The sequence below is a fragment of the Cnephaeus nilssonii genome, assembly GCF_951640355.1.
Source record: "Cnephaeus nilssonii genome assembly, chromosome: 9".
NCBI classification, from domain to species: domain Eukaryota; kingdom Metazoa; phylum Chordata; class Mammalia; order Chiroptera; family Vespertilionidae; genus Cnephaeus; species Cnephaeus nilssonii.
Genome location: NC_137080.1, coordinates 11,173,446 through 11,197,354, shown reverse-complemented (window position 1 = coordinate 11,197,354; position 23,909 = coordinate 11,173,446). Strand labels below are relative to the sequence as shown.

The 23,909-nt window shown below is 39.5% G+C and overlaps 2 protein-coding genes across 2 annotated transcripts in view; both read right to left on the bottom strand.

The window, feature by feature from the left end:
- The window catches only part of CALHM4 (calcium homeostasis modulator family member 4), a 92,526-nt gene that overhangs the window by 43,253 nt on the left and 25,364 nt on the right, over positions 1–23,909 (bottom strand). The gene's annotated exons all lie outside the window — the stretch shown is intronic.
- Positions 463–22,618, bottom strand: LOC307104725 (amine sulfotransferase-like; the record flags this gene model as incomplete). The annotated part of the gene is made up of 7 exons (XM_079779807.1): positions 22,559–22,618; positions 14,297–14,448; positions 12,274–12,482; positions 9,496–9,622; positions 8,666–8,760; positions 2,839–3,025; positions 463–584 (listed from the first exon to the last, which is right to left on the bottom strand). Exons 2-7 carry the CDS (start codon positions 14,436–14,438, stop codon positions 463–465), a joined length of 882 nt encoding a protein of 293 aa, XP_079635933.1. The 5' UTR covers positions 14,439–14,448; positions 22,559–22,618.

The following is a 23,909-nucleotide window of genomic DNA, read 5'->3' as shown; positions in this document are numbered from 1 at the left end:
CTCTCAAAATCAATATATAAAAAGAAATTTTAGTGATCTGTTAAAGTATTAAATAGATCCATGTGCTTTCGTACGAGTTCTCTATTTCAACATTCACAATTATTTTAAATCAAAGAATTAATATTTAATTACAATAATAAAATACATTTTAATGTTTCATTAATACTAAACTTAATTGTAGGTAAAGAAAAAATACACACAACAGAAAACTCAGAACATTTATAATTCTTATTACATGCTTCCTGTTTTTCAATTTATAATGCAGACTATCTCCTAAATCATTTTAATTTTTGAAATTTCAAAGTGTTTATCAAACTCCTGGCAACTAATATAAGCACAGTTTACTCATTTTTTATTAGTAAAGTTTTATAATTAACATTTGCATAAGAAGCACAAATTAATATGTCTATTAAAATAGCCTCTCTAGTTAGTAGATTTTTTAAAAATTCTTTTACACTGATTTTACTCCTCATTTAAATCCCAGATGAACTTCAAAGGCAGATCTTTCATATTCCTTTGGAATATTTTGTCAAATCTTTCATTTTGCTCCACTGTGAAGTGATGTTTCCAGTCTCCAACGGTACCTAGAAATAAGCACACGATGGGCACCTGGGTGAGTAAGTGGCACTATCAGGGCACGAGTTTCTTCCCACCCACTTTAATCTCCTCTGCCAGCCTCCCTAAATATCCGTTAGTTCTCCATGGGTTTGATACTTCATGTTTCCTTATACAGAAATGAACTAAGAAACAAACTTAAAAACACTTACAAAGTTCACTATCCTCAGCTATTATGCTTTCACCAACACTACCATTAAATTCTAGCCTTTATTGAGATGGTATAACAAGAGTAAAATAGATTACTAGGTTAGAATTTTTTCATATATTTTACTGAATACCAGGCACCAAAGAAATACAAGTACCATATCATTTCACTCATATGTGGAATTTAATGAACAAACTGAAATAACAAGCAAAATAGATTCATAGAGAGCAGACAGACAACTCTGGTATGGGGTAACTATTGGGAGTGTGGGGTGGAGAGATTGAGAAAAAGAAGAGAAAGCACTCATGGACATGGACAACATTGTGGTGATCCTGCGAGGGAGGGAGGTGGGTAGAGGTGGAAGATGGGATAGGGGGGATAAATGGAGATGGGGAAAGAATAAAATAAAGAGAAAATATATATCTAAAAATAAAAAAAACTAAATGCCGGGCACCATCCTTGGCAAACTATATCTATCATGTAATATAATTCTTAACACAACTCCACAATATCAGCATTTCTTTATTTTTAAAATTGAAAAAACTGAAGGGATTAAGAAGTACAAACTGGTAATTACAAAATAGTCATGGGATGTAAAATACAGTATAGGCAATATGGTCAATAATATTGTAATAACTATGGATGGTGCCAGGTGAGTACTCTAATTATTGGGGAATCACTTCATAAATTATATAAATGTCTAACCACTAGGCTGCATAGCTGAAACTAATATAAAATAATCTTGAATTTCAACTATAATTTTAAAAATAAAAATAAATAAATACAAAGCTAAAGATAAAATAAATAAAATTGAAAAGAAAGCCCGGCCAGCATGGCTCAGTGGTTGAGCCTCGACCTATGAACCAGGAGGTCACAGTTTGATTCCTCGTCAGGTCACATGCCTGGGTTGCGGGCTCAATCCCCAGTGTGGGGCATGCAGGAGGCAACCAACCAATGATTCTCTCTCATCATTGATGTTTCTTTCTCTTCCTCCATCTCCCTTCCTCTCTGAAATCAATAAAAACATACTTTAAAATTAAAAAAAAAAAATGAAACCCAAAGATTTTCAAGTAATGAAATCAAGGTCACCGAGGGTGTTCAGAGCTGTCATTGCTTCAGTTTTACTTGATGGAAGTTAGAAACTGTCATTAAGCCAATTTTTAAATGAAGATTATTGGGCATCTTCCACTATCAAATTTTCTTATTTAAACATTATCATTGGCATTTGGAACAGTTAGCAAGCTATTTATGGGCATGAAAATTACTTTGTACTTGATCTATTTAAGCAATGAGACTTAAAAGCTGATAGTAAATGGGACAAAAAAGAAACAGTTTTAAAAAATTAGCAAAATCAAGAGCAATTTCAAGAAGATCTTCATTAATTAAGAATCAATATTCATCATCAAAATGCTAAGTTATGGATAAATTAGTGAATAAAATATGAATAAAAGAAGTACAAATTATGTTCTAGAAAAATGTACATTAAAAGATCAAAAAAATTTTAATTAAAATTAAGGAGTATCAGGGGGAAGATATATTGATTCTTAATTGCTGGCATGTCATACAAGCACAATAAAAATTAATTGCATGTTTTTATTGAATACTTGAATTCATAGCATATTGGTTTCTTGAAGTATTAATCTGCTTTTTACACTGAAGAAATCTGGTACATGAGGAAATCACTCTAACTCAAACTCCCACTCCCACAACAAAATACATGTTGGGTTTACTTCTACAATGTTCTAGGAGAAATAAAGAAAACCAATAATTGGAGCTGCCCTGGTCACATATATACATCACCTTCAGGTAAGACTTGCTATGCAATTTTAAAGAGTAGGGACATGTAGACTAAAAGGAAGGAATGTAATTAGGTTCAAGTGTTAGACTATGTACTACAAAATTGTTTAGTGTCCTGGGATACTATTCAGGGCCATTTGCAGTTAAGATCTTTGATTCTCTCCAGGTCCCAATGACAGTACTTAGAAAGACACGGTAAACACACCCTTAATTAGTGTAGGGACTAAGCAATCACGGAACTCTCAGCACTTTTGCTCCTAAAACCCCCTGAGCATCACCTTTGCGCAGAAAATGTCCGTCATCTGTTCTTTTCCCAATTTCATGTTTTAGAATCTCATCATAATTTGCTTTTGGATCAGACTTCATGTTCTGAAATGTAGACTGTTTCACAATAGCTTCCACATCCTCCTCACTCAGTTCTTTCTCAAGAAAACGGCTGATTTTAAGCACAGAACTTCTGAGATCCTGAAAGAATTGTGGGTATGAGAAACTATTCAGCTTACAAAGAATGCACGAGTTACATCCCAACATCTTGATTACACTTTGGAAAGACCAAAGGTGATTGGACTTACTGTAAGTCTAAAGTTTGACAAAGATATATTACTTTCCTATTCCTTCTATGAAAATGAGTGCTCTGGTTGTCAGCTTTGTTAGAGCTTTCTACTGTTTGATTTTATAAGGACAACACACTTTCATTCACCCATTCAACTAGCACTTTTAGGAATCTTGTGTTTCAGAAACTGTGATAAGTGCTGGAGAAGTTTAAGGGAACAATAATATGCTATCTGTGCTTGTTAAGAGTTTACAATTTCATGAGAGAAAGAGTAAAGCAAGTAATTAAATACAATGGCTACAAAAAAGGAAAGCTCAAGTTTGGTGACTTCATTGGTTATTTCTACCAAACACAAATTAAAGAATAATTAACACCAATCCTCAAACTCTTCAAAAAAATCAAATCAAAGAGGAGGAAATACTCCCAAACTCATTCTATAAGGCCAGCATTACCCTGATACCAAAGCCAAATGAGAATACTACAGGAAAAAAAAACACACAAAAAACCCAATCCTATATAATAAAAGAGTAATATGCAAATTGACTGTCACTCCAACACACAAGATGGCTGCCCCCAGGTGGTGAAAGATGGCTGCCCCCATGTGGACACAAGATGGCTGCCACTAGATGGCCAGGTGGGAGGGCAGTTGGGAGGGACCAGGCCTGCAAGGGAGGGCAGTTGGGGGTGACCAAGCCTTCAGGGGAGGGCAATTAGGGGTGACCAGGCCAGCAGAGGAGGGAAGTTGGGGGCGACCGGGCCTGCAGGGAAGAGCAGTTTGGGGGGACCCAGGCCTGCAGGGGAGAGCAGTTGGGGGGGGGACCAGGCCTGCAGGGGAGGGCAGTTGGGGGGGACCAGGCCTGCAGGAGAGGGCAGTTAGGGGCAATCAGGCTAGCAGAGGAGCAGCTAGGCATCAATCAGGCTGGCAGCGGAGTGGTTAGGGGGTGATCAGGCTGGCAGGCAGAAGCAGGTAGGGGCAATCAGGAAGGCAGGCAGGCGAGCAGTTGGGAGCCAGCAGTCCCGGATTGTGAGAGGGATGTCCGACTGCCCGTTTAGGCCCGACCCTACCAGGGTTGGGCCTAAACGGGCAGTCGGACATCCCTCGAGGGGTCCCAGATTGGAGAGGGTGCAGGCTGGGCTGAGGGACACACACCCCCGTGCACGAATTTTGTGCACCGGGCCTCTAGTATTACTTATGAAAGATAAGATACAAAAATCCTCAACAAAGTACTAGCAAAACAAATTCAGTAAAGTATTAAAAGAACTATACACTATTTACAAGTGGGATTTACTCCTGGAATACAAAGATGAACAGCCCTAGTTTTTTTGGCTCAGTGGATAGAGCCTCAGCCTAAAAACTAAAGGGTCCAGGGCTTGATTCCAGTCAAGGGCATGTACCACGATTAGAGGCTCCTCCCCAATCCAGGCCCTGGTCAATGTGTTTCTCTCACATCAATATTTCTCTCTGTCTTTACTTTTCTCTGTCTTTCACTCTCCCTAAAAACCAATGGAAACATATCTTTGGGTGAGGATTAACAACAACAACAACAACAAAAGATCAGGAACAAGGCAAGAATGACAGTTCTCACCATTTATATTCAGCCTAATACTGGAAGTCCTAGCCAGAGTAAGTAGACAAGAAAAAGGCATCCAAATTTAAATAAAGATACAAAATTATGTGTTCACATACGACATGATTATATACATAGAAAACACTAAAGATATACAAAAACAAAACAAAGCAAGCAAACAAACAAACAAACAAACAAAAAAAAAACAACCCCACACTGTTCGAACTATTAAAAAACTAACCAAAGTTGTAGGCTACAAAACCAACATCCTCAAATTATTTGCATTTATTTACACTAACTATGAACAGTGCTTTAGCAAACTGGTCTCTAACTAGTTTGCTTATATTTACTATTATCACTTTTAAACCCATTAGAGGGGATTGCATTCTAAAGATACTAATTTTATCATATTGCTATTCTTCTTACAACTGTTAAAGGGCTCATTATTGCTTTATAGATGAAGAAATTACTATCACTAACAAAGTCTACAGACCTTGCATGATCTGGCTCCAATACATCTCTCAATCTTTTTTTTTTTAATAATCTTTAATGTTCAGATTATTAAAGTTGTTCTTCTTTTTGCTCCCCATAGCTCCTCTCCACCCAGTTCCCACGCCACCCCCTGCCCTTACCCAACCTCCACTGTCCTCATCCATAGATGTACGATTTTTGTCCATACTCTTCCTGCACCCCCCACACCCTTTCCCCCCAAGGATTGTCAGTCCACTCCCTTTCTTGCCCCTGATTCTATTATACTCACCAGTTTATTCTGTTCCTCAGATTTTTTATTCACTTGATTTTTAGATTCACTTGTTGATAGATATGTATTTGTTGTTCATAATTTTTATCTTTACCTTTTTCTTCTTTTTCCTCTTCTTAAAGAATACCTTTCAGCATTTTATATAATACTGACTAGGCAGTGATGAACTCCTTTAGCTTTTTCTTATCTGTGAAGCTCTTTATCTGACCTTCAATTCTGAATGATAGCTTTGCTGGGTAGAGTAATCTTGGTTGTAGGTTCTTGCTATTCATCACTCTGAATATTTCTTGCCACTCCCGTCTGGCCTGCATAGTTTCTGTTGAGAAATCAGCTGACAATCATATGGGTACTCCCTTGTATGTAACTAACTGTTTTTCTCTTGCTGCTTTTCATATTCTCTCTTTGTCTTTTGCACTTGGCATTTTAATTATGATGTGTATTGGTGTGGTCCTCCTTGGATTCCTTTTGTTCAGGATTCTGTGTGCTTCCTGGACTTGTCAGTCTATTTCTTTCACCAGGTGGGGGAAGTTTTCTGTCATTATTTCTTCAAATAGGTTTTCAGTATCTTGCTCTCTCTCTTCTTCTGGCACCCCCATAATTCGGATGTTGGTATGCTTGAAGTTGTCCCAGAGGCTACTTACACTATCTTCACATTTTTGGATTCTTTTTTCTTTTTGCTTTTCTGGTTGAGTGTTTTTTGCTTCTTTGTATTTCAAATCTTTGACTTGATTCTTGCGATCCTCTAGTCTGCTGTATATTATTCTTTATTTCAGTCAGTGTATGCTTAATTTCTAGTTGGTCCTTTTTCATATCCTCAAGGGTCTCACTAAATTTATCAGCGGTTTCTAGAAAATTCTTGAAAAACCTTATAACTGTAGTTTTGAACTCTATATCCTCCATTTCTTTCATTTGTGACCTGTTTCTTTGCCTCCGCATTTGGCTGCTTCCCCATGTTGATACAGTGGCTTTGTGTGCTAGGTGTCCTATAGGGCCCAGTGGCACAGCCTCCCCAGTTACCTGAGGTGGACACTCTTGCTGCACCCCTTTATGGGCTGTGTGCACAGTCTTGCTGTAGTTAAGCCTTGATTGTTGTTGGTATCACTGGGAGGAATTGACCTCCAGGCCAATTGGCTGTGAGGATCAGCTGTGTCTGCGATGGGAGAACTTCTGTGCTGGAGACACCCTTATGAGGCAAGACTTGCTTCAGTGAGGCTTTGGTGCTCACTGAGTCTGCCCCCTGGGTGTGTCCCTTATGGATCTGAGGAGTTGTAATCTGGATGGTCCCACTCTGTCCACTGGGTACACTGGCTCTTGGATCTCCAAGGAGGTGCTAATTTAGCCTTTGCCTGAGGCCACCCAGCAGGAGCTACAGAGAGATCTGAAGATTCTTCTTCTTTGTTTGGGTTTTGGAGGTGCCCAGATGAGGCCTAGCTGTGAAGCAATGCAAGTTCCTGTGGGGACTTGGCCCTCTTTTGGATGTTCTGGGTCTCTCTGACTCAGCTGCAGTTTGTTAGGTAATTTTAGATTTCAAACGACCAGGCCATTCATATGCAAAAACCTCTGCGCACAACTTGGGTGGGGTGGGGTCTCAGGAGCAAACAGCAATGGCTGACTGTCTGCCCTGCCCTAAGAGGCCCCTGGGTCTCAGTGTCCCTAGGTAATTGCTGCAAGCACCTCTGAGAGAAAGCCGCCCTCAAGTTCCATCCGATGCCAGACAGTTTAGTTTCTTGCTGTATGAATCTTAGTCCCCAGAGTCTTGCCCGGAATTGAAGTTCAGAGCAGTTGGGAGCTTGTGTCTCCCTCCGGATTGAAAAAGACAACCATGTCCTCAGTTGCTAGCCCTTTCCACACACACGTGCGTCTGTAACTCTGCACTTTACGTCCGCAGCTCCTCTGAGTCTCAGTGTGTTTTTCTCTTTACTTCTAGTTGTAGAATTTCCACTCAGCCAGCCTTCCTGTGGTTCTGGATGATGTCCATTTTGTCTTTTAGTTGTAGTTTTGATGTGGTTGTACGAGGCAGCAATTTCAGGTGTTTACCTATGCCACCATCTTGGTTTCTCCACACCTCTCTATCTTAATGTTTCATTACCTCCATCTTGCTCTTTAAATTCTTCCTTGCAAGGTATCATGCACCTGACTGCTTCCGATAATTTGCACATTCTCTTTCCTTGGCTTAAACTTCTCTTTTACTTTTCTGCCAACTCATATCTATTAGCTTGAAGTTGTCATGTTACTTTTCCAGAAATAATTGCCTATTACGTACACCAGATCAGTATATTTCATGTACTATCATACCTGAACTTTTCCTTGATAACAGTTATCACAGGTTTGAAGTATATATATCTACTTAGTGAATACTTGTCTTCCCTGTTGGATTATAAGTTCTAGAAATAAAGGGTTCAATTGTCTTTGCCTGATTATTTAGGGTCTGTCACATAACAGGCATTTTATAATCTTGAATGAATGAGCAAGTAAGATATGTAGCAGTGAGTCAACATATCAACCAGAGATCACAAAATAGTGAACTTCAAATGTGTTTGGTTTGGTTTACAAAATGTATTAAGACAGTTTTCATTGGATGTCAACATGCATATATTATGTGATTTTTATGAAAGCTGCATTTCAAGATTCTCTTTAATAAAAACAACAACAACGAAACACAAAGAACTTGCATCACTGGGCACACAATTACCTCTGACTAATTGGCCAAATCTTAGTGGCTTCTCATCCCAGGGTTGTTTTTGTTTGTTGTTTGTTTTATTTGTTTAATATTCTTGTTGATTTTTAGAGAGAGAGAGAAATAGAGAGAGAGAGAAACATCGTGCCGCTTACCAGGGATCGAGCCTGCAAACCAGGCCCTGCCTCAGAGTAGAACCAGCAACCCTTCAGTGCATAGGATGACACCTAACCAACTAGTCACACCGGCCAGGGCTGGCCCCAGCATTTCGAAGTGCCTTTGCTCTTTTTTCCATCACTAGTCTTGTGAGTTTGCCCTTATTGACACAGATGGGAGCATGAAAAGGAACCACAAGAGATGACTGTGTACAGTGAGAAGAGAGCCCTGAGGAAAGCAATAATTAAGGGAGGGGCAGGCAATTAGAAACCCCTGAAAAAACATGAGAAGTAGTTAGGTACCAAGAAAACTGGGAAAATGTGGTTCATTAAAACCAAAATAAAAGAGGGTTTCAAAGAAATAATTTTTAAAAATAACCTTCGCCTCTTACCTTTTTCATTTCCTCATACATCATAAACAGAATACTGAAGTCATGTCTGTGCTCATACCAGCCTCTGATGTGATCAAACCAACGGCTTCCTATCACTGGAGGGAAATTAGTAAGTGACAAGGTGAAGATTTTGCACTTACCAAACAGCAAACTAGAGTCTTTCTTTTCTGTTCCGGCATCCTCCGAAAGGAAAGGAAAGCCCCCACCATGAGACATCTGTGTTACCTTGTAAAATGGTGCTTTGGGAAACAATGACATGATCTTAATGAAAACCTGCCTTTCCTATGTATGTAGGAAAAGCAGCAGTGAAGAAAATAAGAAGCCCAAACAACTAATTGTGAAGATTTAAGGTGAGCTCCTTACTTTCTTACTTCTTCCACCTGAAAAACATTATTTATTTCTTCTTTTATTATATAAATAAATGAGAGCCCCAATTCCACATTCCACAAGCCTCTGACATCAATCTATCCTCCTCAGTGTTGAAATGAATATTCCATCGCTGCCATATAAGGCCTACCACTGGTCCACGACAGAACACAAAAACTACATCCACTTTGAATTGGTACATCATTGCGGTTCTTTTATGATCTGGTCAAAGTATTTCTTAAACAATATGCCTTTGGAACCATAACAATCCCCAAAGTGGTCCTGGTGAGAATAGAAAAGCCATTGGGTGGCAAATTAAGATAACAGAGTAGTAACCACTGTGTGCATTCAGCTTCTATCATTGTTCTTCTTTTTTTCCTTAAAATATGTTCCCCAAGTTTGAGAATTTGGCTAGATGGCAACACGGCCTCATAAACAAGTTGAATGCATAAATTCATAGTTACCATTTCCATCTAGAAACCTTTTCATGAAATGTTCCATATCATTCCCAGCTTCAAGCAGGATTACCATATTTGAGAAATGAAAGTATGAAGTCATAACATCCTTGGGGTTTCTGTAGACGTAAACAATCTGCAGGAGGTATAATAAAACAATTTTAACAATTCTTCGTTGTCCTTACAGGTTGTTGTTGGTTTTTTTGTTGTTGTTTTTTCACACCAACATATGTCACTATGTGAATACATAACAATGTGTTTCATCCAGCCTACTACTCATGGAAATTTAAGTTATAACTATTTTTTTGTTTTGTTTTGTTTTTTTTTGCTATTACAAAGACTGTTGAAGTAATCAACTTTATTCACATGACATTTCACATGCTCAAGCATCTAATAATCTAATAAAAGAGTAATATGCAAATTGACTGTCACTCCAACACACAAGATGGCTTCCCCATGTGGTCAAAGGTGGCTGCCCCCATGTGAACACAAGATGGCTGCCACAAGAGGGCCAGCAGGGGAGTGCAGTTGGGAGGGACCAGGCCTGCAAGGGAGGGCAGTTGGGGGCTATCAAGCCTGCAGGGGAGGGCAGTTAGGGATGACCAGGCTGGCAGAGGAGGGAAGTTGGGGGTGACCGGGCCTACAGGGAAGGGCAGTTGGGGGGGGACCCAGGCCTGCAGGCGAGGGAAGTTAGGGGTGACCAGGCCTTCAGGGGAGAGCAGTTATGGGCAATCAGGCTGGCAGGGGAGCAGTTAGGCATCAATCAGGCTGGCAGGGAAGTGGTTAGGGGGTGATCAGGCTGGCAGGCAGAAGCGGTTAGGGGCAATCAGGAAGGCAGGCTGGCGAGCAGTTGAGAGCCAGCAGTCCTGGATTGTGAGAGGGATGTCCCAGATTGGAGAGGGTGCAGGCTGGGCTGGGACACCCACCTCCCACCGTGCACAAATTTCGTGCCCCAGGACTCTAGTCAAGGTATAATTTCTAAAAGTAAAATTATTTATTTGTAAGGTTGGTTAATATTACAAATTACCCTGCATAGAAACTGTTTCAATGTACCCTCTGTAAGCGTTAAGTGACATTTGATAAAAAGCCCAGATAGCACTGGAGAGCATTTCAAAAAGGAAAAATTACTTAACATGTGATGTTGAAAAAAATAATTGTCCATATAGTATAAAATTGGAATTCTACTTCATACTTCACAGCAGACCAAAAAAAAAAAAAATTATACATGGATTAAAGATTTAAATATGAAAGCAACATTTGACATCTTAAAAATAAAGAATATATTTCTGGTCTCAGAGAAGAAAAAGATTTCCTAAACAGAAAAAAATTATTTCGGTTAAAATAAAAATTGATCAATTAAATTATATTAAGTTTTAAAGAATGCTGTTAATGAAAATACATAGCATAAAGTTACAAAAAGCAACAAAATATGAGCAAAGAAACACATATAACCAATAATTTATTAGTATCCAGAATATATATAAAATAAATCATTAAGAAAAAGACAATGAAATTTAAAAATTGGACAAAAATTATAATAATTTCACAGAATCCTATCTAATAAAAGAGTAATATGCAGATTGACCATCACTGCAACACACAATATAGATGCCCCCATGTGGTCAAAGATCTTGCCCCCATGTGGACACAAGATTGCCACCACAAGATGGTCAGCAGGGGAGGGCAGTTGGGAGGCACCAGGCCGGCAGAGGAGAGAAGCTGGGGGCAAACAGGCTGGCTGTGGAGCAGTTAGGCATCAATCAGGCTGGCAGCGGAGTGGTTATGGGGTGATCAGGCTGGCAGGCAGAAGCGGTTAGGGGCAATCAGGAAGGCAGGCAGGTGATCAGTTGGGAGCCAGCAGTCCTGGATTGTGAGAGGGATGTCCGACTGCCCGTTTAGGCCCGATCCCAGACATTCCTAATTTAGGCCCGAAATTCGGGCCTAAACGGACAGTCGGACATCCCTCGAGGGTCCCAGATTGGAGAGGGTGCAGGCTGGGCTGAGGGACATGCCCCCCATTCCATGCATGAATTTCGTGCACCGGGCCTCTAGTAAGAAATAATTATGGCCAATAAACATATCAAAAAGTACTTAATCTCATTACTGATTAGGAAAATCCAAACTCAGATTAGTTTGAGATATCATTTTATAATTTATATTAAAAACTAAAAAGTTTGGCCCTAGTCTGTTTGGCTCAATGGATAGAACGTGGGAATGCGGACCAAAGGGGCACGGCTTCGATTCTGGTCAAGGGCAGGTACCTAAGTTGCAGGCTCCTTCCTCCTGGCCTGGACCCTGGTCCAGGCTCATGCAGGAGGCAACCAATCGATGTGTTTCTCTCACATCAATATTTCTCTTTGTCTTCCCTCTCTCTTTCACTCTCCCTAAAAATCAATGGAAAAATATTCTCAGGTGAGGATTTAAAAAAAGAAAAAAGAACGTGTATTGCGATGTAATATATACATTTGCTGCAACTTACCTGTCCATCAATACACGAAGCATAGAGCCATCCAATAAATTCTACTAAACCATTAAAAAGAGTAGAATTTTATGTGCTGTCATCAAAGAAATGTTGCTGTATACTATATAATCACACTACAAGCAATGTGTGGGATGACCCAATTTATGTATATACTTATAATTCCATATATATTTTATGTGTCAAACAGTATCAAAGATTATAATTATCACATTTGAAAGACTGTGGATGAGTGGGGCTAGAGAAAAATATTTGAGGACAGTATTTTTGTTGGTGCCAAAGGTCCATAAGCTCTTTATATGACTTACTTTAGCTTTTTTGCGCTTGAGACCTTTTGGTACCAAATAATACGGGAGGTGGGAACAGAAGAGGCGAGGAGAAGGTCTCTTGAGAAAGTCTGTTTTGCGTATATTGTATTCCAAGAAGGGGACTCTATCAAGCGTTGACAAGTCTTCCGTTCTATTACGATGTCCCTCAAAATAAATCAAGCTTAGTATCTGCTGAGTCCAGATGGTACCTGTAAAAATAAATAATTTCATTTTCAACACAGAATTAATTTTTTATTAACAATGCCAATAATTATGCCATCTATTGTAAAACTATTCGGAGCTTTTTCTTTCTTTTTAACCACTATGCCAAGAAAATGTGCCCAACTTTTTTTCTATGTATTTCACATTAAAATCAGTAAAGATAAAAATCAGGTGTTCTAAGTCCCCTTTTTACTCAAAAAGAGTTGTGACAGCAGTGAGTAGTCCAGTCCTTCAGCTCTGTTGTTCCCTGTAATTCCTGTACGTTCTGTTCATGGGACTTTCTGCGGCGATCTCTGTTCCTCCTTCCTTAGTCTTGCTTAAAGCTTTATACCTTTTGGAAATATAGACAGTTTAAGAGCTCAAGACCCCTTCCAGCTTTTCTTTTTAACATTGTATAGGCCTCCCAATGCAGTGCTAAATGCAAGTGCTGATAGGCATTGTTGTCTCATACTTGATTTTAAATGTTTCACTATTGCATTTGATGTCTGTGGTAGTTTTGGTAGATTCTATTCATCAGGTTAAAGAAGTTCACTTTCTCCCTAGTTTGCTAATAGTCTCCCTTAGGAATGTATGCTGAATTTTATTAAATGCTTGTTCTGCACCTGTTGAGATGATAATTCAGGCTTTCTTCTATACTCTAGTAATGTGGGTGAACTGCATTAATATATTTTTAAACCAATCTTGAAATAAAGCCACCTTGCTCACAATGATATCTTTTTTTTACATTGCTAGATTTGTTTTTGCTTATATTTATTTGATTTAGGATTTTTGCACCTATGTTCATGAATATATAATCAATGTTCTAAAAGAATGTGAGGTGTCAATAATCTTGCAATCATTGCTACTCAATTGAGTATATTTAATAGATACAGTAGGTTTGATAACATTTATGGGGAATCCTGGAGAGTCACTAATCTCCCCTCTAAGCTGAGCAAGAACCCAGCATGTTGGACTAAGGACTGGTGTGTGGTATGCCAAATAGTTAGGCTGGATTAAGGGTAAAGGAAAAATTCTTATGGGCTGCTTAACCTAAAGCTAAGCAAACTGAGGAATACCAACATCTAAGGGAGGGAAATAAAAAACACCTGATATCAAATGTGCCAACACATTTTGCAGAGTAGAAAAATCCAGGGAAAGGCATTGTATTACTAATTTGGGGAAAGTAAACAGGGTCCTGCATTTCAAAGTCAATGGTAAAAGGGAGGGACTGGAGCATTTTCATGAAAATCAGGAATGATTTCTTTTGCATTGATTTTGACTCCAATGTATTTTTGGGCAATATTAACCACTTTGTACAACATTGATTCAAGAATACCAATCACCCTTCGTTCTAAGAAGCATATATAAAAAATAAGCTTTTAAGGGGAATGTAAGATTTGAGGACAATTTACTTTAGTTCAAAATTATTTCATTATTATAGGGAAAGAAAAGCAATTATTGTAATAGAAAACCATATTAGAAATTAGTTCTGACTGAGAGATGCTGCTAACCAAAATCCTGCTGGATTTTTTAATATATTTTCTTCCATTCTCAAAGAAAGCCGACAGGTCAGCAATTGCCTAGTATCTGCTTTGGCTCAATATTTGGTTTCTTCATAGGTGCCTTAAAAAATGACAATATATGCATTTTAAATGACCTTACATATGAAAAATTTGAGATTTATTTAACTTTATTAAAAATTCTAAATGGTGCTCTCAATGTAGGCTTGGTACTGTTAATGTCTGAGAAAGGGCTCATTTGTACACATTATTACCAAACCAGAGTGAAAACTGGTTACAGGTAGTCCACTCCCCAAACTTACCAGATTTTGGATATGTAATTATGAAGACATCATCATCTCTAATTTCAAAATCATCTAGATTTTCTAGAAAGTCAGCATCAATTAAAGAAGATTCAAAATTATAGCCTTTAAAGTTCAGCAAATATGTGTCTTTGTTGTCCATACTTATTCACCTACAAGTAAAAACAAAAATAATTCTTTTCAATTTCTTAGTATTTTATAGTAATTACTAACAATTGCTGAGTGTTCAATATATGTCAAGCACCTTTTAAATGTCTTGTGTCTCAACCCATGCCATACTAAACAGCATCCTATATAATAAAACCCTAATATGCAAATTGATTGAACAGCAGAATGACTAGTTGCTATGATGTGCACTGACCACCAGGAGGCGGACTCTCAGTGCAGGAGCTTCCCCCAGTGGGTCAGTAAGTTCTCACAGGGGGAGTGCCGCTCAGCAAGTTGTTGGCCTCATGGGTGGCAAGCACAGCAACCGTGGCAAGAGCCTCTCCTGCCTCCACTGCAGGTGGGCCGTAAGGAGTGAGGGGTCCTGGACTGTGAGAGCCCCCGACTGTGAGAGGGATGTCTGCCTGCCGGCTTAGGCCCGATCCCCCCCCCCCCAGCAGGTGGACATCCCCTGAGGGGTCCCAGACTTCCAGAACCGAGGAAAATAAGGTAAAGGAGGTGCAAGGTTGCCCAGCTGGCAGAGCAGGCCAGGCTGAGGCCCCACCTCCTCCCAGTGCATGAGTCCATGCACTGGGCCTCTAGTGCATATATAAAAATTTACTCTTAACAGCACCCAAACACTCCTAGAGGTTTTATCACTATTTTAAAGAGGAGGAACTAAGATACTAAAAGGTTAAACAGCTTTTCCTAAAACCCATGAGGGAGGTATTATCATGATTCCAAACACAGAACCGAGGAAAATAAGGTAAAGGAGGTGCAAGGTTGCCCAGTTGGCAGACCTGGCAGGATTTGATGCCAGACGATGTGGCCACAGAGCCCATGCCTTCAATCACTTTACCTAATACAGTTCCTTAGTATTTCATATTTTTATTACTATAGAATAGGAAATTCTCCAATAAATATACTTTTTTTTTCCCCCTGGAACAGAAATAATCTGTTGTCCCTGAATGAAGCTTCTGAGGCTTTGGGATTTGTCTGCCATTTCAAATAAATTGTGGAATATGCTCTGTATGAGTAACACCAACTGGTTTTACTTTGGAGATGTCACCCTCATATAGTTGTTAGATACTGTATGGTTTTTATTACATTTTCCAATTGAATTTTTATCAGAAATCTTAAATAAATCTAAATAAGAAAGTCAAAATATAAATAGGAAGCAAACAGTCTAAAGACATATCTGTTCAAAAATTGGACCAGCTAGGCATTTCTCTATTAACTCCACCTGTTAAATCTATTATATCTATCAATCGATAGATAGATAGATAGATAGATAGATAGATAGATAGATAGATAGATAGATATATCTATGCCTGGGGACACAGACAGGGGACAGAGATGGAAGGTCAGAGGGCACAGAGATATAGATAGATAGATAGATAGATAGATAGATAGATAGATAGATAGATAGATATTGTTTCAAAGAGGGAGAGAAAGTAAGAGAAAGAAACATCAATGATGAGAGAGAATCATTGATCAGCTGCCTTTGGCCCGCCCCCTTCCTGGAATTGAGCCCACTACCCAGGTATATTCCCTGATCAGGAATCAAACTGTGATCCCTGGTTCATTGCTTGACGCTCAACCACTGAGCCACCTAACTGGGAGAGAAATCTATTCTTGAATGTTAAATAGATGAGGAAAACCCAGAAGTTCTAATAACACTGGGTGTAGAACCAACACCTATGTTAGCTGTGTACTTTAAAAAATTTCTGTGCACACCTAGAAAATGAATTTGTTAAAGTTGCAAATATGGCTTTGTCTAAATTGCATGTCAAAAAACAACATTTAATTCTTTTACAAACAATCTAAATCATCTGACTGATAGAGGAAAGTCAGAGGTTAGAATTTTGCCGAGTAAGAGTAGAAACATCGCTTGTATTAGAATTACCTGGGTTTTGGTAAATGTTCATATTCTAGGCCCTGGAACAGACAGATAGGATTAGAATTTCTGGAAAGTGTGCCCTGGAAACTTGCATTTTAACAATCCTGTGGATCACACTTTAAAAAAAGCGGGGGGGGGGGGGGGGGGACCAAAATACTGTTTCAATGAATGTTTATCTCAACCTCCAGAAACCACTTTGGGGGATGTTATTTGATCTCCAATTAAAAGATCCAATTAAGGCCCTACTAAGTTGCTAGAGCTTTCCTGACTCAAGGTGAAGTCCAGGCAACCTCAACTATTGAGAAGTGAGGAGAGAGGACACTGGCTGATAAATCACAAAGAATGCTTTCAAGAGATAGATGGAGTGCTGTTATGACTTTGCTATTATGGAATTTTCCAGGAAAACCCTTGGATAACTCAACCTTTGGAGTGTGGTGAGGAGGAATTTATACTGTATAACATGGACACACACACCAAAAAGCATCAACTGCAAGAATTCTTGATTCAGAGAAAAGAGGAAAGAGTGTCAGGCAGTGCACAAAAACATTCTAAAATCACTCCTTTTAACTACTTATTATATTTAGTATGTCTTGCACAGTCTTAAGAGAGAACGAGCTATTTTGTCACAGAAACAAGGAGGAAAAAGTAGAGTGTGGGATGCATTTTTATATAGGATCTCGGGACTGGTGAGTCATATATTGTTTGTATCTCCTTAATGAATATAGGAGAAAGTACTTGTATAAAGAAAGAAATGTCATGTGTTTTCCCTATTCTTGCCCTGAGTCCAAAAGAAAAAGGAATAAAACAGAAACCTGATGAGAAATAAATAAATACATTGTATGCTGAAGAGAGGGTAAGACTTGAAAGAGGCTCTATGTCTACGTTTTCACTACTCACTGTTACAGGTCTACTCATGAAGCCAAATCCACCTCTGAGATAACTGCATGGATGACAGGGAAAGATGTGCTACTGAGAAATAAATACTCCCTACAAGTGTATTTTGGCCAATGAGTAGTGCTCTAGGGAGTCAACAGATAGCTCAGTTTGAATAAATAAATTAGGTAATACTTTATTGATATTAGGAAATAGACATGTGATTAGTCCAGACAAAGCAAGAGTCAAAGCTGGTGGAGATAATAAAGAGAGCTGCATGTAACCAGTCATTATATTTACTTAAATTAGAAACTATAAAACAACAGGTATTTGAAAGCTATAGTAACATCTTCCTTGGTCATGAAGGATGGCTCCTAAAATCGTTTAGACCTATCTCAGAAGGCTGGTGTTCCTTTCCCAGGTTTTTACTCCAAACAACCTCTGTAAAACTGGCTAAGGCTATGGTTGGTTCAAAGACCTTTATAAAATCGCAGTGTATTTAAATTCATTTTCTAATATGTCCAAGGTTGTCCTTCCTAAGTGATGGCCTTCCACTCCTGTTTTATATTGCATTTTTAGTACACGTTATAGAAGATGCAGCCTATGTCTTTTGCATCTATACTAATAATAGAGGAATATGCAAATTGTCTGGGATGCCATCACAGTAATAGGAAAGATCAACAGCAGGTTGTGTGAGGCGACCAGGCCGGCAGGTGGGAGGGGGGAGTTGGGGGCAATCAGGCTGGGGATCGGGCCTAAATTGGCAGTCGGACATCCCCCGAGGGGTCCCGGATTGGAGAGGGTGCAGGCTGGGCTGAGGGGACTTCTCCCACCCCCCAGCGCACGAATTTTGTGCACTGGGCCTCTAGTTCTACAATAATTGAACTATGTCTCACACCTGCCCTGACGTCTCCCTGGAACCTTTCTCCCATTTGTCAGTCATCTGTTCCCTCCATAAACTACTCTTTGATAATAATTCTGAGGTTTCCATTAGCAATAGAATTTGATTCTAGGGGAGGTTGTTAATCCTTTCAATGAACAAGTCTTCACTAGGAAAGTATAAGGTTTAACCTGAAGAGAATTTAAGTTATAAAAGGTTTAGCTTTCTTTTGTTTCCCTTCATGTTCATAAATTAAGACAATAATCACTTTTGTGAGAGTGGCGTCGCCTAAAAAGTAGAAATCAAAGGGAGTAGACTACTTATTAAAATGAATAGCTCAGCCAAGAACCTCTGATTTTATAACCCAAATTTTTATTGAACTAAATGGTTTAGGGGCCTTCTGAGATGTTTTTCCTGTTGTCCCTCTGTAGGCCAGTCGGCAATAACTCTAAGTGAAATCTTCATGTTCTTAAAATATATAAAAAGACAAGATGAATTGATTATGTGGGTTGAGGAAGAAGAATAAGTTATTGTATTACAGTTATACAGGGCTTTTTCAAATCCCTTTATCTATTTTGTCTTTAGTTAGTAGTTCGGACAGACCATTATTAAAATAGGACACAACCTCCAAAATCTTAGAAAACAAGATTTCACCAAGCAGTGGAAAGTTCCATGGAAACAAAAAGGTTAGTAGTATTTTTAATTGCTGCACGTAACATATGATTATTTGGTATGGAAATGAGAAAACTAAAACAATGCCTTTGGTCACAGATGCAATACTATCTCTTTCACTTAGAGCAAATTTCAAGTATAAAATACAGTATTAGCTATAGTAACCATGCTGTGTATTAAATCATCAGAACTTCTCATTGTATAACTGAAACTTTGTACCCCTTGACCAACATCTCCCCATTTTCTCCACCTCCCAGCCCCTCAGAAACCACCATTTCATTCTTTATTTTAATGACTTTGAGTTTTACTGTTGGGGGGTGGGGGTGAGACCTTCCCCCTCCCCCCCTCTTTGAACCATCAATGTAGATCCGTCAGAGTAGAATTTTTATCATGTAACAACATGAAATCCTGCACATAAGAGATCTTATCCTATTTACCAGACCTTTGGCAAAACAATTCTGATTTGTCATTGACTTTAATTGACCAGTTAGCCAAAATACGACCTAATGGACTCTCTGATGAAACCAAGACCAAATCTCTTGTTTCAAAACAGAAAAAAATCTAAAGAAAGACAAGGTCAAAACAGATGAGTTACACAACAGCAATGATCAAAGCAAGTCCCCAAAAGAGAAGAAAACAAGCAAAGAACAAGTGTAACCAAAGTTTCATTTCAGACAGGTGAGGGGTCTCAGAGAGCACTTAGAACAGACAGACCAGAGCTCTCAGACAGCAACTGATTCCCTCCCCCGGAGGAACTGGGATTAAAGTCAAGAGTCTTATCCCCCGCCAAAACGTTACCGCAGATGACTCCTTGCTGAGTCCTAGATGGCTAAAAAGACCAGCCAGCAGTGATAGAGGACCCCTCCTGTGCACCCCAGTTTGACTTCCAGTCAGACTTGGAGTCCACAGACTCCACAGGGACCTGTTTCCTTCCACCAGCTAAGTGTTTCAGGCCCCTGATGCCTTGAGAGGGAGAGCAGGGAGAGTCCCGAGATAAAGAACTCTCAACAGCTGCTGGGAAATCCCTGTAGTCCCTGTCATGGGGTCAGCCTGCCACAAGCAGCTGGGACCCTCAGCCCAGGCCCTCGGGCCTTACCGGGGTCCACACAGTCCCAGAAGAGTCACCAGAAATCATAACTGAAAATCCAGATTCTGCTGCCTGCCACAGTGAAAACCAAACTCTGTCACTGAGGTCCTGGCATTTTTGGAAACATCTAGAAAGTCTGGATCAACACCAAAACAACAACAACAAACCTCACAACTAGCTGACACAAAGAGTAAACAAAGGCAGGCGTTTTGTAGAGGGAAGGCAAAATTTGAAGAGGTGGTTGTTGTTTTTTGCCTTCTTGGTCTCTGGAGCTGGGCTCAGCTGCAGAACAGTAGTGGCAGCTAAAAATGCAATAGATTCATTAACCACTAGATGGCACTTGTGAGTATATTTTAAAGACAATTTACTGAATTTGGTTGATAGATGGCAATGGTGTCCTTTCCATGATTAAAAGTGGTATGGAAATTTAATATATTTAGATACTAGAGTCTCGGTTCATGACATTCATGCACTGGGGGATTAGGGGGGAGGTCGTCCTTCAGCCATCCGAACCTTCTCGCAGTCTGAGACCCCTCGAGGATGTTAGACTGCCAGCTTAGGCCAGCATCCCGCTAAGCAGAAGGCAGACATCCCCCGAGGAGTTCTTAGTGCTGCAGTGGATGTGGGAGAGGCTCCCGATACCGAAACCGCTGCTGCACTTGCCAGCTGTGTGCCTGGTTTCTGGCTGAGTTGCGCTTCCCCTGTGGGAGCGCACTGACCACCAGGGGGCAGCTCCTGCATTGAGCGTCTGCTCCCTGATGGTCAGTGTGCATCATAACAAGGGGTAATTTTGCTGTTTGGTTGATTTGCATATTGGCCTTTTATTATATAGGATTCATTAGAAAAAGCAATCTGAGAAATACACCCTGTCTTTAGCAAAATGGACTAACACCATATGAACAAAAAATTCTTATTAACACGTTAAGCACCATGTCAGTCACCAGTGACTGAAACGGAAAGAAAGACAAAATAGGCTTGGTGCTTAACGTGTTAAATGGGAAATATGTATTTGTATCATATGGTAATTCAAAATAAAATTCATATAAATCTCATTTCTCACATTCACAACCACAACACAAGCTTTGGGCATGTGCTTAATTTTGTATCATAAAAAATAAGGAATGAAAAAAAGAAAAAAATCATACTTCAACATTATCTTTTTTATGTGACTATCAGTTAATATTCTTGAAGTGTAACTGCAGGACCTACATGATTTCCATATTCTCAGGTGTCTTTCATGAAGTATTCTCTATGCTTATCCATTACCTAAAGGATTTGTTCCCTAGAAGCCGCCTCCTAGCACTGATTCAAACTCAAGCCAAGGTTTTAATTATACTGTCTTAATTCTCCTACAACCCAGTAAAAGGATTACACTTATTGCTCAGCAGTTTGTGGGGGGAAAAGATTATTTTCTATTATCTATAACCCATCTCATCTTATTCTCAAATCCTCCTTCTCACTATAAAAGTAATTTAAGCCTATAGATTAAAGATCACATGTCTCTTTCAGTGGTAAAGAGTGGCGAGTAAATTTAATGACGATTGAAACCTCCTGTCAGGGCTGTTTCTCCCTTCTCAGCAGATCTAATTTCTCCTTCCCAAACGGGCCTATGACAGGGAAGCTTAGTGTCCACATGTTGGTGAGGGGAGGCTCTTCTCCTCTGGCCAATGTTTCCTTGAGCTTTGCAAACCTCCACCGAGACGCCTCTCATTCCCCCTGGACTCCAGCAAGGGTGTCTGTTGCATGAAACTGGCAACTACTGCTGGTGATATGGGTCTTGCTTTCCCAAGTTTTTCCTATTCAGGAGCCTCTTTATCCCGACCCGAGGTCTCTTCTCAGATTCTCTTAGCACTTCACCTGTTACAGGAGCTTAATCAAATTTTGAAAATATTAATTTGGGAATTGGAGGCCAGGTGGAAGCCCAAGAGAGGACTACCCTTTGCTCTGGCCTTGTGATCTCTTATTCAGGTTTGGGACACACCCATAGCCCGTAGGCAGGCAATTCCAGTAATAGCTGGTGATAGCCCATCAGCAAGGATTTACATGAGACCAAAAGGTGGAAGTTGCTTCAGCTCCCTTTGTCTCCACCAGACAGTGGGTGTAAGGCTCTGACCCTTGCCAGAGCCTCAAGGTTGACCAGCCTTCCGACTCCTTGTCCACCCCTTTCTGGTAGTGAAGGCAATGGGCAGCTTCCAACAGTTTCTTCCACATGATCTGGGTAGGGCAGGTGGAATACAGTGAAATAGGAAAGATGTGCGAGTTTTGTAGACAAAGCCCTGGGAAGAACTTAGCTGGTAACTGACCAATTTTGAACATGTTTATTAATTTTCCTTGTAAAATGGATTTTGCGTATTAAAACCTCCACAAGTGAATGTTTTTCAAGCTCCCACAGTTAGAAGAGCTATTACCCCAATTCTCACCCTTTTTGACCAGAACCAGCTACATTTTCATACTAAGTAATATTTTAAATTTCAGTAGTGAACTAAAATATTAAGTATTAATCTTCACTGTTACCCCTTATGCTTAAGCTCCCTCGGGCAGGATCAACGTGTGCCTATTCATCATCAATTGAGCACCAATATCAGAAACAGAAACAGAAACCTCCCCATATAAAAATACATGTGCACAGAGGCAGTTCCTATCTCAAAGAGAATATCCCGTAAGATTAGTTAATAGCTAGGAAAGAGATATCAAATTAATATTTACCTTTAAAATCAAACATCTTTTAAGCAACAGATCCCAATGTCTTAGGGGTCTTTAGATAGAGATGGATCTGGTATTTTAAAAACAAAATTTATATGTCAGAAGATACATCCAAATAAAAGGAAGTTCTTTTAAAAACTATCTTAAAAGTATAGGTGAAAAATGTTCAGAACCATATTTTCAAAATAGTCTAAGTTCTATAAGAATCAATCTTAACGATACCATCTCATTTGAAGGATAATTTAATGATTATATCCCATTTAGATATGTTTGAACTGGTATGGTCAAAACCAGTAACTAATTTTTTTTAACATTTTGGGTTATGTGGCAGTAGCCCATATTCCAGTATTTTCAGGTCCTTAATTGCTTTAGTTTACCTGTCTGCATGGGTTTAGCAATAATGACTTCATTTTGCCTATTCCCTGAGCACTTTCATTTATGCAAAGACCCCCTTACCTGATAGTTCCACATGGTTTCACCTCCAGTCTTTCCACCTAATGATGCTGAGGATAGAGGCCAGGGAACCCTGATGCCTCTTGAACTACCCCAGGGACTAGGCTGAGGGGAATGAGGCACTTACCTTGGGTAAGATGTATGCTCCAGTTTGGGAACCAGAGTCTTTGGTTAATTTGCAGAATACAGAGCCAACAGTAAAGTTGATATTTACTCTGGATGACAATACTTAGAAGTATCATTAGAACTAACCAGCTTGTCTTCATTGCCATATCATTGGGTTCTGCCTAATTCTGAAAATGGCATTCTGAAATGACAAAGTTGGCAATCCACTCTGATACCTGTAGAAAACGTATACAGCTTAAAACTTTAAAAAATCATGGGCGAGGGGGAGTCATTCTTGACACCTCAAAGTCAAGTCTTCATTGACCTCCACTTTTCTTAACTTTAACTGAACTGCTCTTTTAGATTCTTACATGTCTGCTGATCAGCTTCAAAAAGGATCTCCTTATGAAAAGCAAAACCTCACATAACACAAACTTTTGGACTTCTCTCTGCATAGAAATGCTGACCATGACTATCATTCCCTTGTATTGGTCAGGATCAAGTTGGTGAAAAGTATTAAATTCCTCAATGATACCTTTGTCTTAAATGATTTGTTTTAATCATAAGGGCTGACTCCAAATATAAACGTTGAATTGACAGTGCTGTTTGTGGGTATGCGGTATATATATTTTTGAATGGAGGCAGCTATTTGCAATCAATCGCACAAGTGAATTCTCATTGGGGTGAAGATTCAGTCCTCCAAATCTCCAGTGAGTGGCTAACTTGCATGAAGCCTGACTCTTCTACCTGGAATTTCCAAGTCAATCATTTCAAATTATTCTGAAGGTCTCACATG